Raw genomic sequence first — 17,267 nt, forward strand, 5'->3', positions numbered from 1 at the left:
CAGGATTGACTGTCATAGAGGTGACTGTAACAGGGTTGACTGTGACAGGGTTGACTGTAACAGGATTGACTGTAACAGGGTTGACTGTAATAGGGTTGACTATAACAGGGTTGACTGTAATGTGGTTGACTGTAGCAGGGTTGACTGTAATAGGGTTGACTGTAACAGAGTTGACTGTAATAGGGTTGACTGTAGCAGAGTTGACTGTAATAGGGTTGACTGAAGCAGGGTTGACAATTTCATCTTAAATCAGCCACAATGCCCATTGTGTGTTGTGTGCAACAGGGTGTGGCAATTGAATGCAAGCTTCACTATTATCTATTTTTTACATTGTTAAAACATTTCTAGCCTGTCTATCAATGGGTAACAGAGTTGACGTGTTATGCTCCACGCACTCAGTTTTCCACCACAAAACATCAGGAAATGGCCCCAAACAGTAGAACCAGCTCACCTGCTTTTACACTAGGATTTGGCTTTTAGATGTTCAATGTTTATTTAGGGAAAAATATTTAAAAATAAATAGTTTCACCATATTAAATCGAGAGTTCAGTTCACATAACAGGGTTGCCCTTGCATTAAAGGAACAGATGTAGCCTATGTGAATCAGTAAATCACATAAAATAAAAAATAATCTTCAGAAATGACTTTCTCAAAGCAACAAAAATAACTAGGGCTTTACAATGACAGTGAACACTAGCAGAAATATTGGGGTTATGTGAGTTGAAATCTCCCTAGAAATCACAGAGGGTGCACAAAGGGAATTCTGAATTTTGCCACTTTAGCAAGTCTTTATTCATATAACAAAACTGATTGATTTAATTCTTCATGAAGTCTATATTAAAGAGCACTTCACTTAATATAACAGGCTTTTAAAATGTAATATTGGTGCACAATTTCTACTTAAAATATCAAAGGGACGCAATACTATAGCTGTTGCATTTCTGAACGGGCAGTGCAGAGACACCTCAGTGCGTCACTTTCCGTCGACGCTGCCTCGGGAAAGACCCTTTTCGCCGGGTGTATTTGTCGAGAGAAGCTGTGTGTTTTGTAACAGTAACTACTCGCCATCTGACCTGTCCTTCATCTGGCAACATGACATACTACAAGTTCAGCGGGTTCAGCCAGAGGTTGACAGGGTCGGCACCGGCCACCGCCTACAGTCCGCAGGTAAGCCCGGGAGTGCCCTAGTCGGACAGTGAGAGGCTGGGTACCTGGCGTTAGTGACCTTCATTAACTAACGGTGCTGCGATGGCTGACAGAACAGCGTATCCGAGAGGCCCGAGCCTAAACGTGAAAAATGTATTTCTTTGAGTTGTGTTAATGGGATATGAATATTAATAGTTTTTATCTTGACCATGGCTTGTGTAACTAGTTAGCAGCGTCCCTCCTGTCCCCACTGAGTTTACTAGCACCTGGTTATTTTACTTGTCAAAAGGTGCTTCAAGGAGTTGTCCTAACTTGTGTTGGTGTTGAGATAAAACTGTGTGTTCTGTTCCAGGGTCTGAGGTCTGGTTTGCCAGCAGAGCCTCCCACCATGACGTTTGCTACACCCACCAAGATGGTGTCAGAGTCAGGGGCCATGGTGGAATACCTAGGGGTGAACAAGGTGCCATACTTCCAGAGACTGTTCCAGGTACACACTCACTCACTCCTCTCACACTCCCCCTTTCTCTATCCTCTAAACCTTTTTCCCCTCAGGAGACTGAAAAGATTTGGCATGGTTTCCCAGATCCTGAAAAGGTGATACAGCTGCACCATCGAGAGCATCATGACCGGTTGCATCACCGCCTGGTATGGCATCTGACCGTAAGGCGCTACAGAGGGTAGTGCGAACGGCCCAGTACATCACTGGGGCCAAGCTTCCTGCCATCCAGGACCTATATAATAGGCGGTGTCAGAGGAAGGCCCATAAAATTGTCAGAGACTCCAGTCACGCAAGTCATAGATCGTTTTCTCTGCTACCGCACGGCAAGCGGTACCGGAGCGCCAAGTCTAGGACCAAAAGGCTCCTCAACAGCTTCTACCCCCAAGCCATAAGACTGCTGAACAATTAATAAAATCGCCACCAGACAATTTACATTGACCCCCCCCCCCCCTCCTTTTTGTACACTGCTACTCGCTGTTTATTATCTATGCATAGTCACTTAACCCCCACCTACATGTACAAATTACCTCAACTAGCCTGTACCCCCACACACTGACTCGGTACCGGTGCCCCCTGTATATAGCCTCGTTAATATTATTCTAATTGTGTTACTTTTTGTTATTAGTTTTTATTTTAGTCTACTTGATAAATATTTTCTTAACTCTTTCTTGAACTGCACTGTTGGGTGTAGGGGGCAGTATTTCCACGGCCGGATGAAAAACGTACCCAAATTAAACTGGTTACTACTCGGGCCCAGAAACTAGAATATGCATATTATTAGTAGATTTGCATAGAAAACACTCTGAAGTTTCTAAAACTGTTTGAATGATGTCTATGAGTATAACAGAACTCATATGGCAGGCAAAAACCTGAGAAAAATCCAACCAGGAAGTGGGAGATCTGAGAATTGTAGTTCTTCTTTTGAATCCCTATCGAAACTACAGTGTCTGTGGGGTCACGTTGCACTTCCTAAGGCTTCCATTGGCTGTAAACAGCCTTCAGAAAGTCTCCTTCAGAAAGTCAACAGCCTTTCCATCATTCTCCTGTTACTGGGCAGAGAATAGTAGCTCAGTCAATGAGTGGACTGCCTATGGACAAAGGACTTGGTGATCCGCGAGCGTGCCGTTGCTTCTTTTTCTCCTGGAATGAATACGCTATTGTCCGGTTGGAATATTATCGCATTTTTACGTAAAAAATACCCTAAAGATTGATTGTAAGCAACGTTTGACATGTTTCTACGAACGGTAATGGAACATTTTGACTTTTCGTGTCTCGAATTACGCTTGCTCATTATGCCTTTGGATAGTGACCTGAACGCACAAACAAAACGGAGGTATTTAGACATAAATATGGATTATTTCGAACAAAAACAACCATTTCTTGTGGAAGTAGCCATCCTGGGAGTGCATTCTGACGAAGATCAGCAAAGGTAAGAGAATATTTATAATACTAATTCTGAGTTTAGGTGACCCCAGAACTTGGTGGGTGTCTGTATAGCTTGCTTTGATGGCGAGCTATGTACTCAGAATATAGAAAAATGTGCTTTCGCCGAAAAGCTATTTTAAAATCTGACATAGAGGTTGCATCAAGGAGTACTGTATCTATAATTCTTAAAATAATTGTTATGCATTTTGTCAACGTTTATGATGATTATTTTTGTAAATTGAAGCGCTCATTCACCGGAAGTTTTTGGTGGGAATACATTTTCTGAACATCACGTGCCAATGTAAAATGCTGTTTTTGGATATAAATATTAACTTTATCGAACAAAACATACATGTATTGTGTAACATGATGTCCTAGGAGTGTCATCTGATGAAGATCGTCAAAGGTTAGTGCTTCATTTAGCTGTATTTTGGGTTTTTGTGACACATCTCCTTGCTTGGAAAATGGCTGTGTGGTTATTTTTGTCTATGTACTCTCCTAACATAATCTAATGTTTTGCTTTCGCTGTAAAGCCTTTCTGAAATCGGACAATGTGGTTACATTAAGGAGAAGTGTATCTTTACAATGGTGTAAAATAGTCGTGTGTTTGAGAAATTGAAATTATTCGATTTTTGATGTTTTGTATTTCGCGCCCTGCTGTTCCATTGGATGTTGGCTAGGCGTTCCGCTGCTGTCCTCAACAGGTAAGGGCTTGTAAGTAAGCATTTCATGGTAAAGTCTACACTTGTTGTATTCGGCGCATGTGACAAATAAAGCCATAGTAAACAGTTGTATTCGCTCTCAAAATCGGAGTTCCTTGAGTTTTCCAGACGTAGCCCACCTAGGCTAAATGCCTATGATGGAAATCAACACTCATATGCTGCCATAGTTTTTTTTTTTTATACAGGTAGCCTATTTTACTGAAACCCTAGCCTACAGCCCAATATGTTTTAAACTACAACTTTAGCATAGCATCTCTTCTAATTCTTTTCTACAAATGACCCACTCAATATCTAGACCCCCCCCCAAACATGCATTTAATTTGAACTTCATCAATTTAATTGGCTGTAAGCTACAATGGTGATAGCCTATTGTCAATAAATGACTTTGACAATAAATTACATCGATAACGTCATGTGTAATTCCAAAACACAATCCGGTTGATAAATGTATAGAATTCCGTTGCATTCATGCATTGTTACACTGGCACTGTCCTATAAGCACTATCCTATACATAATGTTGGCACTGGCAGTCAAACTTAGCAACACTAAGTAGACACTAACTATACATGTCACAATTCAATGTTACAGTGCACCAACAGTCTATTTTCGGACAATTTATCGGCTAATTTGACCAGTATTGCTCCGCATAGACGCAAGGAAAAAGAAACGTTCTTTCTAAGTTGACGGGCTATATGCTCGTGACGCCGTTGACGCTCGCGGACGTCTGTTTTCTGTTTTTCACTCCCATGTATTCTATTTCCAGTTGAGCACGCTCGTTCACACACGTAAACTCAGCCTGTGTGATTTGTGCTTAACAGTCCCCTCTCTTTCTCTGTCCCTGCCTCAGACGTCAGATGGCGTTCCAGTCCATCTGAAGAGAGGTGTCCCTGACAGACTGTTGTACCGCACCACCATGGCCCTGACAGTAGGAGGAGCACTTTACTGCCTCGTGGCCCTCTACATCGCTGCACGACCCAGGAAAACGACCTAAACCCAGTCCAGCCCAATATCCCCAGCCAAGTTCACCGGGGGTCTGTTCAGAAGGGCCCAACATTACACCTCACTGATGACACCCCTGGCTTGGCCCAGGACCCGACACCTATCATATCATCCACGGCTCGAACACTGAAACTATACAGAGCAAATGTGTTGAAAATGAGGAGGAACAAAAATATGAATGTAATTATATGAGAACGTGTGATGTCTGTCTGTCACATTTGTATAAAAAGAAGTTGATAAATGTGATTAAAAACAGTTAAATACCCAGTGATCCTCTGTCCTTTATTGGCATGGTTCCCAAAGCACCCAACTGTGTCTCGTCTGCTCTGAGGCACAGATCTGGGGAAGGTTACCAAAAAAATTCTGCAGAATTGAAGGTCCCCAAGAACAGTGGCTTCCATCATTCTTAAATGGAAGAAGTTTGGAAACACCAAGACTCTTCCTAGAGCTGGCTGCCTGTCCAAACTGAGCAATCGGGGACGAAGGGTCTTGGTCAGGGAGGTGACCAAGAACCCGATTATCACTCTGACAGAGCTCCATAGTTCCTCTGTGGAGATGGGAGACCATCTCTGCAGCACTGCACCAATCAGGCCTTTATGGTAGAGTGGCCAGACGGAAGCCACTCCTCAGTAAAAGGCACATGACAGCCCGTTTGGAGTTTACCAAAAGGCACCTAAAGGACTCTGACCATGAGAAACAAGATAGAATTATTTGACCAGAATGCCAAGTGTCATGTCTGGAGGAAACCTGGCCCCATCCCTACGGTGAAGCATGGTGGTGGCAGCATCATGCTGTGGGGATGTTTTTTTTAGCAGTAGGGACTGGGAGACTTGTTAGGATCGAGGGAAAGATGAACCGAGCCAAGTACAAAGAGATCCTTGATGAAAACTTGCTCCAGAGCACTCTGGACCCTCAGACTGGGGCGAAGGTTCACCTTCCAACAGGACAACGACCCTAAGCACACAGCCAAGACAACGCAGGAGTGGCTTCGGTACAAGTCTCTGAATGTCCTTGAGTGGCCCAGCCAGAGCCCGGACTTGACCCGTGATTATTATTATTTGACCCTGCTGGTCATCTATGAACATTTGAACATCTTGCCCATGTTCTGTTATAATCTCCACCCGGCACAGCCAGAAGAGGACTGGCCACCCCTCATATCCTGGTTCCTCTCTAGGTTTCTTCCTAGGTTCCGGCCTTTCTAGGGAGTTTTTCCTACACCGTGCTTCTGCACCTACATTGCTTGCTGTTTGGGGTTTTAGGCTGGGTTTCTGTACAGCACTTTGTGGCATCAGCTGATGTAAGAAGGGCTTTTTAAATAAATTTGATTGACCCTGAACCCCATCCAACCTGACAGCTTGAGAGGATCTGCAGAGAAGAATTGGAGAAACTCCCCAAATGCAGGTGTGCCAAGCTTGTAGTGTCATACCCAAGAAGACTTGAGGCTGTAATCGCTGCCAGAGTGCTTCTACAAAGTACTGAGTAAATGGTCTGAATACTTATGTAAATGTTTTTATTTTACCATTTGCATACATTTCTAAAAAACTGGTTTTGCTTTCTCAATATGGGATATTGTGATTGAGATTGAGGGGAAAAAACAATGTAATCCATTTTGCATTAAGGCTGTAGCTGAACAAAATGTGGAAAAATTCAGGGGGTTTGAATACTTTTCAAATGCACTGAACAACATTGGCTCTCTCACTGACCGACAGCTTTAGAATGGATGTGACAGACCTATTCCCACACAGCTTTAGACAGCCTACAGACTTCTGCCAGAGTAAGTGTGTGTTTCTGAAAGACCTCCTCCGTCTGGTGCAGTCTGAGCTGCTGTTCACTTGGCTCTTGGACGCCCTTCATCTCTTGTGGAGGGGGTGGCTGGCTGTGGCGTTATGCCGGATGCTCCTCTTTGCCTCTATAAGCCATAGAGACATGTCAAGCTCTTTCCTCATTTTATTTGCTAAGGTTTTACATCTACAGGTTCCCTTGGCTGACACTAGGCTGCCCAGCTACATATACATCTACCCCGTCTCATCCAATCCGGTGTCTCTCCCTCCTTCACCCTTTCTCTGATTGTGTCACGACGACCCACTACAGCTCTCTATCGTCTGTTCTATTGTTCCTGCTCTTAGAGAGGGAGAGACTGGAGAGAACAGCATGTCAGTAACTCTACCTGTCACCAAGAAGGGGGAGAAAGACTGAGGTAAACAGAGAAAAAGCAGTGTGGAGGGGGAGAGGGTAATAAAAATGAGGGAGCGCTTGTATGATCAGACCGCTGAAGACAAATGGTCATGAAATATTAATCCTTCTATTAGAGAGAGTATTGACTCATTCCACAGCCCATTTCAGAACCCACTCACCCCCTTATTGCACTCCCTCCCTCTCCTCTTTCTTTCTGCACACTCTACCCCCTTCCCCTTCTCCCTCGAACACAAGGTAAAGATTGGAGCAATTCTCCAGGGAGGAACAAAAGACAAATTGCCTTTCAGTGCACAGCAACACACACACAGCCCCGCCATAGTACAGAAAATGAATCAATGAAGTCGTGATATTGAAAGATGACAGCTAGAGTAATTGGAACAGTGTGTGTAATGCATAGCTGTGGCAGTCACTGTTTTGTTGTCTGTAATTACCCAGTTACAAGCCTATTGGATCAACCATAATCAGAGAAATACAAAGAAAACGTCTGTAGAGAACTAAGACTTTATTTGTCAAAAGGGAAGTCTGGAATCTTTTTTGACGGCAACATATTTTACAGGAGAGAGCCTGTCCACTCCAACAGTCCAGTACATATTCAGATACCAATGGAATACAGCAGGAATACTACAGGGATAATGGATCAGCTGCCTGGAGGACTGACATATAAACCATATGCACGTATAGAAACGCACACTCTCCCCAGTCCATCACATCCTCACTCACTCTCCCCAGTCCATCACATCCTCACTCACTCTCTCCCCAGTCCATCACTTGATCTTGTAGGTGAGGTGTTTGCGGTGCCAGTGGATCCAGGCGGGGGCGGCGACTAGCCCAGTCAGGTAACCAATCACTGCACCCAGACTGCAGGAGACGGGCCACACCTACAGACAATTGTAGATAGAAAATCAATGTGTAGAACAGACATGGCTTGCTGATATGAAAGTAAGGAATTGTGTCAATCTACTCATGGCCTTTCTGTGAGTGTTCTGACCTGCCAGGGCCGGTCCCAGTCCAATGGGATGGGGAAGGCTCCTAGCCAGGCTCCGACAACACTGCAGCCAACCACCATCTGTAGAGAGGTGTCCCACACCGACATGGCCCTGAAACACACACACAACTATTGTGTAAACCTTGTCTTCATTTGGAAAATGTTCTATAACTTTCATTCACTTTAAAAAGTATAGGTTGTGTAGATCTGTAGGGAGAATTTTTTTCTCTCTTTTTAGATTTAATTTTAAGCCAGCAAAATGTGACAAAAGCAGGTGTAGAATATCTATAGGCACCATATAGATATTTAACACACAAAGCATCTTCATTGTGAAGCTTGTGATGTAGTTGTGAAGACTGCCTCCTAGTGGACATACGAGAGAGAGCAGCAGAGAGAAAGAAGGAGTTGGAGAAAGAGCTGGGTGACGGCTTAAAAATCATTTTTTTCCTAACGTATGGGAGATTCACAATATCTCGAAAAACATTTTTATTTCTAAATAAGCTTTGTTGCACAATTAATGATCAATACACTACATTTAAAACAGTCGGGAATAATGAAATGAATTCAGGTACAATTGTACCTAGGCCTAAATATAAGCCTTCAACCCTAATTTAATTATTTGATCAAAATAGTTTAACCTGCTTTTTGTTGTTGCCGCAATAAATCCCTTATCTGGCTCTCAAGTCTATGAAAATGCAGTTTTTGTCACAAATGTAAGCTGAACCATGCACAACCACTGATAATGACCAACTCCTGGTAGCAGGTATTATAGGAAATGAACACAGGTCTCATAAACAATCTCTCAAGCACAAGTCCACCTGCTAGTGAGTAGCCAGCTAATCTTTATATTTATATTAAAGCCAACTTGTATCCATTTGCTTGCTAACCAGGTAGAACAGGTCAACTGTTATGAATACACCCGCCTGTCGGTCTCCAACTGTTTGAACAACATTGCCTGTTCCTTATATAAATACATATTTTTATGCTCATGGCACATTTACAAAACACAGACTAGACAGCCAGCACATAACAGTCTGGCTAAAATGCTGCTAGCGGTACCACAATGCCACCTGTGAAAGAAACTGAGCATACAGTACATTTTTCACAATCATGTTCATTGATACTCCCGTTTTGTAGGCTCTGCTGTTCTACATTTTGGGAGTTGAGACATAAAAAGGGTACCTTTACAAAGTTGAAGTTCTATTACAGTAAAATAATGTCTCAATGTGATTTGGTGTCCATATCACCGATTCTGTTGGACCAAACCTCAAACGCAAATAGCGAGTTGAAACTGCTTGTTGTCAGAGAGGAAGAAGATGCTTTCATTGTTGTTGTTGTTGTGAGTGACAGGGGGAGGGGATTGGTGTCTATGTGCAAGTGGGAAGGTGCACACAGCACAGACGGAGGGAAGGAGATGAGACCAATAAGACAAACACTCAGAAAAACCTAGATTCTTGCAATAAAGGTATTTGGAACTTTGCGCTAATTTCAAATGATCACCCAGCCCTAGTTGGAGAGAGAGTTTGACTAGAGAGAGAATACGAGGATCAGGAAATGCATGAGACCGAGAGAGTCAGAGGTAGATAGAGGTAGTACCCATGTCGACTGAACACTCTTATCCAAGCCTGGACGTTGGGCCCGAGGACACAGACACACCTCAGAGTGGTTAGACTGGTCAACAACACCGCCAGAGAGAACGTCTCCAACGCAGTCCTAACACAATGAAAAGAGTCAGAAACAAAGACTTACAACACAATCTGACACACCCAATCTTGGCAGTTGGAAACACACATACTCTTGGCAGAACTCACTCCAGTAGCGGTGCTCCATACAGGATCACTACAGTGTGGAAGAACAGACAGGAAAGGAGCAGGTAGAGACAGGAACGTACCAACCTAGACACCTGAAGGAGAGGACGAGGAGATTATCAGCTTATACTGTTCAGTTCTGGTCTGATATGAAACTGATCATAACCTCAGATGTGTGTATGCCTCTGTACCTTGTAGGTGATAGTGTGTTTCTTGGTGGGGGAGCTGACCCCCAGCAGCCAGAACAGGGTGATGTTGACCACGGCAACGGCCCCGGCAACAGAGTACAGCCACAGCAGGTGGGTCCCGTACACAGAGAAACCTGGCACTAGCACCGCTGGCACCACTGTCGCCATAAACACCCCTGACGCCATGATGGCGTGGCTGGACGCCATCTGTCTGATCTCCTGGTCCCACATGGTGCTGGAGAGAGGTCTGGTCAGGTCTACCTGTACTGAGATAGGAAATATGGTATTATGGTAACATGTTGCATCGACTGAGAGGAAAAGACGTAGCCGTTACAGGGCGAGTCCACAACCACCTGTACAATAAAGGCATGGTTAAAACATGCAGACTCAGGGCTGGCAGACAGAGCTGGTTGCATTGTTAATCATTCATCATAATAGTTTGAGCCACTAAACCCCTGGCAATAACTCTAACAGCTATTAGCACAAAACCAACTAACTAGGGCAGAAACAAGCAGTGCCAGTGGATATTCTGAATCGCCTTACAATGAGAACCTCTTGCTTCTGAGATGTTGCGACGTTGACGTTTTTTGGCTGCTAGCTACTGCCTTTGTGGCCTAGCTAGCTTCATCCTTAGACATATGACAGTAGCTACTATTCTAAATGAGACAAATTAACTATACGTGACAGTTGTTCTACATTCCACATAGACACGGACGATAATGTAGTGTTCATTCATCAGACGCACTTCCGTAAACATGCTGCCGAGCAAGGTCAGATGCTTGGATTCTTATTGGCTGCCAAATATGTCAGTCAACTATGTCATTGACTGACATATTTGGCAGCCAATAAAAATTTACCCCACCTGGGAGATCAACGAATCAGATTCCGATGTCCCAGACGAACAGGAAGTTTACAATCGTTGTTGACACACGAGCTACACATTTAGGTACAATTTCTTAGCGAAAATTGTTGCTTTTTGTCTAAACAAAGAAAACATGGTTTGCGACAATTGTAAGTACGACCTTTTCAGGAGTATTAGCATTTCTGTCCGTAAAGCATGTTATAATGCTGACGTTAGAAAGCGATGCTGTGTTAGCAGATGGCAGCTATCTTAACGTTACTCTGGCTAGTTAGCTGGCTAGCTAACGTTAGCTGATTCTGTTTATCTGAGCAACAGTATCTAACTAGAAACTATTGCAGAAGGCTTGTTTTGTTGTGTAGTCTACGTAATTAGCATGCCCTATTGTGTATCCGAGAACGAACGAGAAGTGTTTGTGTGACTCCTGCAGCTAGTAATGAATTCCCATCTCTCCCCATCTTTTTTCTTAATTTCTCCTATTTCTTAACTTTTCTTCCTCGTCCTCTATCTCTTCTCTTTTTCTCTTTTTCTCTTAGGTGAGAAAAAGCTGGGCAGGGTGATAACTCCAGACACCTGGAAGGATGGAGCGAGAAACACTACAGGTTACAGAATTTTGTATTACAATGTTTAGAATTCTTTGATACTCATTATTCATTACAGTATTGTATTATGTTTATTAGAGAGCGGTGGGCGGAAGCTGAACGAGAACAAGGCTCTGACATCTAAGAAGGCCAGGTAAGACCGTTGTTGTTGTTGAATGATGGGAGCGGGTGGATGTTGTATATGGTCAGTAAATATGTTACAGTAATATGATTATGTCAACAGGTTTGATCCTTATGGGAAGCCAGGAAAGTCAGGCTTTGGCATCTGCAGAATCTGCAAGAGCTCTGTTCACCAATCAGGATCTCACTACTGCCAGGGCTGTGCCTACAAGAAAGGTACTACCGTAAATTCCGGACTATAAGCCGCAACTTTTTTCCCAGCTTTGAACCTCGCGGCTTAAACAATGACGCGGCTAATATATGGATTTTTCCCGCTTTCAATTTTTTTTCTGCAAAAAAACATTCTGTGACGTGCTCAGTTTTTTGGCGGCATGAAGCTTTCATTAGACCAATGAAATTGCCGAACGGTTAAGGTCAAACAACTTTTTTGTTTACTGTTTAGATTAAATCGAGCGCTCTCAAACTTCCCATCATTCTGATTACGGTAGTCATTTTGTCACCCTCATCATGGCAAAGACACAGAGAAATGCATATGATGCAGTTTTCCAGTTGAAGGTGATTGATCTGGCTGTTGGAAAAGGAAATAGAGCTGCTGCACGGGAGCTTGGTCTTAATGAGTCGATGATAAGACGTTGGAAACAGCAGCGTGAGGAATTGACTCAGTGCAAAAGACAACTAAAGCTTACTGCAATTTTTTTATTTTTTGTTACAAGCCGTGTTTCGTTAAAGCCTATTTATTTTTGTTACAAGCCGTGTTTCGTTAAAGCCTGTGTAAAGTTCATTTGTTTCAATGTACTGGTAGGCACCTGCGGTTTATAGACATGTGCGGCTTATTTATGTTCAAAATAATAAAACATTTTAAATTCAGTGGGTGCGGCTTATATTCAGGTGCGCTTAATAGTCCGGAAATTACGGTATATCTACCTAAGCACACACACCATGTTTTATTACATTTTGGTTGCTCTTTCAGAAGCAAATTGTGTGACACTTTCACCTGATAACAATCTCCCTTATCTCCCTTTTTCTTTCTCAGGTATCTGTGCCATGTGTGGGAAAAAGGTTCTGGACACCAAGAACTACAAGCAGACCTCTGTCTGACAGGCTTCTGACAGGCCACCAGGATGACCGGAGAGAGGGAGAGGGGAGGAAGGTGTGCACGAGGAATGACGACTTTATCCTGTTGTTTAGACCCCCTGTCTAAAACACTCATAGCAGAGTTGCAGTCAAGGGGTTTTTACTCGTGTGTGTGTGTGTGTGTGTGTGTGTGTGTGTGACAGATGTGGAGCAGGGTTTCCCTCCCTATTGTAAAGCTCCTATAATTTTCAGCTTTGTAGCAGCAATACGTGGCCAGCACTGTTCCACACACCAAATCGGAGACTACTTTTAGTTTTAATAGCTGAACTGATGGTTTCTCTCCTGTTGTGTAAAATCTGCTCTGATACAGGAGTTTCCTTTTATTGATTCTTTGTGAATTATATCAAGTGTTATGTTTTGAGTGCATAAAAATATTCAATATGTAATGGCAATGACAGGATTATTTATTACTTTTGTGTAGTTTCAGACGAAAAGCATAACAAGTATGTCTGTTCAATGTACATGGTCTTCTTATTCAGTAGGCATGATCACGAGTCATTACCCTCTTCTGTGTCTTGCCGTGTTCACGTGCTAGTCGTTTTCTCTGAGATTTCTGACTGTCTAACTGGTTTAACACGGCACATGTATAACTACAACCAGCTAGCTAGTCAGAAATTTCTTGAGTTTCCTAATTCCGACTAGCATGTGAACGTGGGATCTCTGTCAGCTCTATGCCCCACAGGGATTGGTTTAGAACCTCTGACATCATCATGATGTGACACAGCATGCTGTAACTTCCTGTGCAACCCAGGGTCAGGTTAGAGAACAGAGGTTGGCTAAGTCATTGACATTTAAATGTCCTGTCTACCCTCAGGCTCTCCACTCTACCCCACCATACACACATCCAGCCTGTTACACAGAAAGGAAGAGCCAAACCACTACCGTCGTAGTGATATTGTTTTATTGAGAACACACGATTCATGAAAACAAATATGGCAACATAGAGAGAGGAAAACATTGTTGCACATATTAAGAAAAAAACAGGAATACTTTCCTAATATTGAGTTGCACCCCCTTTTGCCCTCAGAACAGCCTCAATTCGCCAGGGCATGGACAACAAGGTGTTGAAAGAGTTCCACAGAGATGTTGGTCCATGTTGACTCCAATGCTTCCCATAGTTGTGTCAAGTTGGCTGGATGTCCTTTGGGTGGAGTACCATTCTTGATACACACAGGAAACTGTTGAGTGTGAAAAACCCAGCAGTGGTGCAGTTCTTGACACAGTCAAACCAGTGCGCCTGGCACCTACTACCATACTCAGTTCAAAAGCACTGAAATATTTTGTCTTGCCCATTCACCCTCTGAATGGCACACACACACAATCCATGTCAATTATCTCAAGGCTTAAAAATCCTTCTTTAACCTGTCTCCTCCCCTTCATCTACACTGATTGAAGTGAATTTAAAAGGTGACATCAATAACGAATCATAGCTTTCAGCTGGATTCACCTGCTCAGTCTGTCATGGAAAGAGCAGGTGTTCTTAATGTGTTGTACATCTATAGTAGGACACGTTGGCTTACATGGGGGGGTGGGTGGGGGGGTAATAAAGCCTATTTGTCGGAAAAACATTCTGATTGGCTGGGCCTGGCTCCCAAGTGGGTGGGCCTATGCCCTCCCAGGCCCACCCATGGCTGAGCCCCTGCCCAGTCATGTGAAATCCATAGATTAGGGTCTAATTTATTTATTTCAAATGAGTGATCTCTTTCTATGAACTGTAACTCAATAAAATCTTTGAAATTGTTGCATGTTGCATTTATATTTTTGTTCAGTATACTTATGTACAGTAGAATGTTTTAAGATTGTCAGGTTTCTAGCTGAAGCCACCAATTTTTACACACGCACACACACACACAGGTCAGGGGTCAACATGCAGTTGGTCACGTTCGACTGTTGATCTTCTGAACCCCACACATCACTAGATACATGTGCACGCAGAGACACACACACACACACATCATTATAATATACACACCAACACCAGAAAAGCCATGTTTCAACTCTCATGGATAACGTGATTTGTAAGTCCAGAACTTCAAGTATCTTAAAGCAGTTTGAAACACATCCCGAGTTGAGTGAGCGAGAGAGAGTGTGAAGTACTCACGCTGCCTCTATAACCACAGGAACCAGCTGGCTGTAGTGCCTCAGATATCACCATGGCAATCTGCTTGGTCAGATGCTCCTGAACTGGGGAGGGGAACAGGACACATGCACACAATATTGCATTTTTCTTCCAGTAATGTTCTAAGGTAATATGTGTATGTATATGTCCTTTGTACCATATGCACTATGTATGTGTATGTAAATTAGCATGTGTGGTATTTCCGTTTTTTATTTTTAATACATTTGCAAACATTTCTTAAACCTGATTTTTCTTTGTCATTATGGGGTGTTGTGTGTAGATTGATGAGGGAAATAACAATTTAATCAATTTTAGAATAAGGCTGTAACGTAACAAAATGTGGAAAAAGTCAAGGGGTCTAAACACTTTCCCGAATGCACTGTATACTGTTTGAAGAAGTTTGGAACCACCAAGACTCTTCCCAGATGAGCAATAGGGGGAGAAGGGCCTTGGTCAGCGAGGTGACCAATAACCCGATGGTCACTCTGATAGAGCTTCAGAGGTCACTCCACCAATCAGACCTTTATGGTAGAGTGGCCAGACGGATACCACTCCTCAGTAAAAGGCACATGACAGCCCGCATGGAGTCTAAAGGACACTCAGACCATGAGAAACAAGATTCAAGATTCAAGTACAGAGCGATCCTTGATGAAAACCTGCTCCAGAGCACTCAGGACCTCAGACTGGACAACAACCCTAAGCACACAGCCAAGACAATGCAGGAGTGGCTTCGGGACAAGTCTGTGAATATCCTTGAGTGGCCCAGTCTGTGCCTGGCCCATCCAACCTGACAGAGCTTGAGAGGATCTGCAGAGAAGAATTGGAGAAACTCCCCAAATACAGGTCTGCCAAGGTTGTAGCGTCATACCCAAGAAGACTTGAAGCTGTAATCACTGTCAAAGGTGCTTCAACAAAGTACTGAGTAAACAGTCTGAATACTTATGTAAATGTCATATTTCTGTTTTTTATTTTTAATAAATTAGCTAACATTTTTAAAAACCATGTTTTTGCTTTGTCATTATGGTGTATTGTGTGAATATTGATGAGGGAAAGACACATTTCATAAATTTTAGAATACGGCTGTAACGTAACAAAATGCAGTGTTGTAAAGTACTTAAGTAAAAATACATTAAAGTACTACTCACAGTTTTTGCCGATTGCTAACACACTGAAAGTGAATGCTTAGACAAAAGCATCAAAACCTTAACTTTTGTAACCATGCCTTAAACAAAGGCACCAAAAGTACAAACACATTTTCTGCTTTGCACTTTGTTTGCAATTCTGCAACACACTTTGCACTTTGTTTGCACTTTGTTTGCAATTCTGCAAACAAACTGGCAAAACACTACACACTGTTTCATACATTAGACACTTGGTTCAAGAATGACATTTCTTGCAATTAGTGGGAAAACACACATACCTGAAATTGGCAACACCCACACGAAAACATTTATACAGTAATTGAACACCAATTAGTCTGAGCCTTAGCACTACAAATAGACCTCAGGTAAGCTCACCTCTTTTGTGAGAACTTTGCAAACATGGAGGCAGCGAGAGGAAGAGGAAGAGCGATAGGAGGAGGACGACGACAAGAACAAAGAAGGGGACCAGGCAACAGACGGAGACATATTTCCGACGACATTAGGGCCACTTTGGTGGACCATGTCATAAATCATGGCCTGACGATGAGGGAGGCTGGGCAGAGAGTCCAGCCCAACCTGAGTCGCTACATGGTAGCGTGTCTTGAACTTTCTACACTAGACTGTACCTATGTAATTGTTGCACATCATTCTGTATCACAGTACAATACAATGGAGTCCTACAATATTAGGTCTATGCTCCTCAGTGAACCAGAAAAATAGGTATAGTACTGTGAAGTACATGTAATACAGTTGTGATGTTACCATCCGCCTACATCAACTACGAGAGCAAATCATCGCAGATCACACAACATTCCATAATATCAACCGTGTCAGTATGTCAACACTTTTTTTGCTCCTTTGCACCCCAGTATCTCTACTTGCACATTCATCTTCTGCACATCTATCACACCAGTGTTTAATTGCTAAATTGTCTGTGGAGGCACCTGCCTTGCCTGTAACTTGTAGTTTTGACTGAATGTGTCTGACCCAATCCACCCCCACCCCCATCCTTGTTTGAAAATGTAGGTATTGTAGTCCTGTGTTTTGAGTTACACCATATTCACGGTACAGTGAATGCATTTTATGTTAGAGTCCTGGACTTTGATGCAGCTGCACAGCCTCATGAGTTGATTGTCATTGATGAAGTTGGATTCAATCTGGCTAAAACCAGACGTCGGGGCCGAAATGTTATAGAGCCGTTGTGAATGTCCCTGGGCAGCGCGGGGGAAATATCACCTTGTGTGCCACCATTAGTCTGCAAGGAGTTCTCCATCACCATGCCACCCTAGGTCCCTACAATACTGCACACATAATCATATTTC

At 43.0% G+C, this 17,267-nt stretch overlaps 3 protein-coding genes across 4 annotated transcripts; 2 read left to right on the plus strand and 1 right to left on the minus strand.

Moving 5' to 3' along the window:
- The first annotated feature begins 988 nt into the window (after window positions 1–988).
- Window positions 989–5,059, plus strand: cox7a2l (cytochrome c oxidase subunit 7A2 like). Its single transcript, XM_014158226.3, has 3 exons — window positions 989–1,167; window positions 1,499–1,633; window positions 4,641–5,059. The coding sequence occupies exons 1-3, from the start codon at window positions 1,093–1,095 to the stop codon at window positions 4,782–4,784; spliced, it is 354 nt and encodes a 117-aa protein (XP_014013701.1). The 5' UTR covers window positions 989–1,092; the 3' UTR covers window positions 4,785–5,059.
- A 2,416-nt stretch (window positions 5,060–7,475) lies between these two features.
- On the minus strand, window positions 7,476–10,677 carry LOC100196055 (phosphatidylinositol glycan, class F). 2 transcript variants are annotated; one of them, XM_014158219.3, is made up of 6 exons: window positions 10,513–10,677; window positions 9,973–10,230; window positions 9,785–9,876; window positions 9,570–9,686; window positions 7,977–8,085; window positions 7,476–7,866 (listed from the first exon to the last, which is right to left on the minus strand). In XM_014158219.3, exons 2-6 carry the CDS (start codon window positions 10,198–10,200, stop codon window positions 7,753–7,755), a joined length of 660 nt encoding a protein of 219 aa, XP_014013694.1. In that variant the 5' UTR covers window positions 10,201–10,230; window positions 10,513–10,677; the 3' UTR covers window positions 7,476–7,752. The 2 variants fall into 2 exon arrangements, with proteins under 2 accessions (XP_014013694.1, NP_001134556.1); NM_001141084.1 differs by having other exon boundaries at window positions 7,714–7,866; window positions 9,973–10,235; window positions 10,513–10,676.
- Window positions 10,678–10,861: 184 nt separating this feature from the next.
- On the plus strand, window positions 10,862–13,070 carry LOC106578939 (cysteine-rich PDZ-binding protein). Its single transcript, XM_014158227.3, has 5 exons — window positions 10,862–10,980; window positions 11,365–11,430; window positions 11,509–11,563; window positions 11,654–11,766; window positions 12,584–13,070. Exons 1-5 carry the CDS (start codon window positions 10,965–10,967, stop codon window positions 12,646–12,648), a joined length of 315 nt encoding a protein of 104 aa, XP_014013702.1. The 5' UTR covers window positions 10,862–10,964; the 3' UTR covers window positions 12,649–13,070.
- The last annotated feature ends 4,197 nt before the right edge of the window (window positions 13,071–17,267 follow it).

The sequence above is a fragment of the Salmo salar genome, chromosome 19, assembly GCF_965601325.2.
Source record: "Salmo salar chromosome 19, fSalSal1, whole genome shotgun sequence".
In the NCBI taxonomy this organism is placed as follows: Eukaryota; Metazoa; Chordata; class Actinopteri; order Salmoniformes; family Salmonidae; genus Salmo; species Salmo salar.

Bases quoted from the DNA above. Each gene is read 5' to 3' on its own strand.
- cox7a2l (XM_014158226.3), top strand. From the start codon at position 1,093: ATGACATACTACAAGTTCAGCGGGTTCAGCCAGAGGTTGACAGGGTCG. The intron at 1,168-1,498 runs GTAAGCCCGGGA...GTTCTGTTCCAG, and splicing joins CCACCGCCTACAGTCCGCAG to GGTCTGAGGTCTGGTTTGCC. The intron at 1,634-4,640 runs GTACACACTCAC...TCCCTGCCTCAG, and splicing joins ACTTCCAGAGACTGTTCCAG to ACGTCAGATGGCGTTCCAGT.
- LOC106578939 (XM_014158227.3), top strand. The intron at 11,431-11,508 runs GTTACAGAATTT...TATGTTTATTAG, and splicing joins TGGAGCGAGAAACACTACAG to AGAGCGGTGGGCGGAAGCTG. The intron at 11,564-11,653 runs GTAAGACCGTTG...TTATGTCAACAG, and splicing joins CTGACATCTAAGAAGGCCAG to GTTTGATCCTTATGGGAAGC.
- LOC100196055 (XM_014158219.3), bottom strand. From the start codon at position 10,200: ATGTGGGACCAGGAGATCAGACAGATGGCGTCCAGCCACGCCATCATG. The intron at 9,687-9,784 runs GTGAGTTCTGCC...TCATTGTGTTAG, and splicing joins TATGGAGCACCGCTACTGGA to GACTGCGTTGGAGACGTTCT. The intron at 7,867-7,976 runs GTCAGAACACTC...AATTGTCTGTAG, and splicing joins ACTGGGACCGGCCCTGGCAG to GTGTGGCCCGTCTCCTGCAG.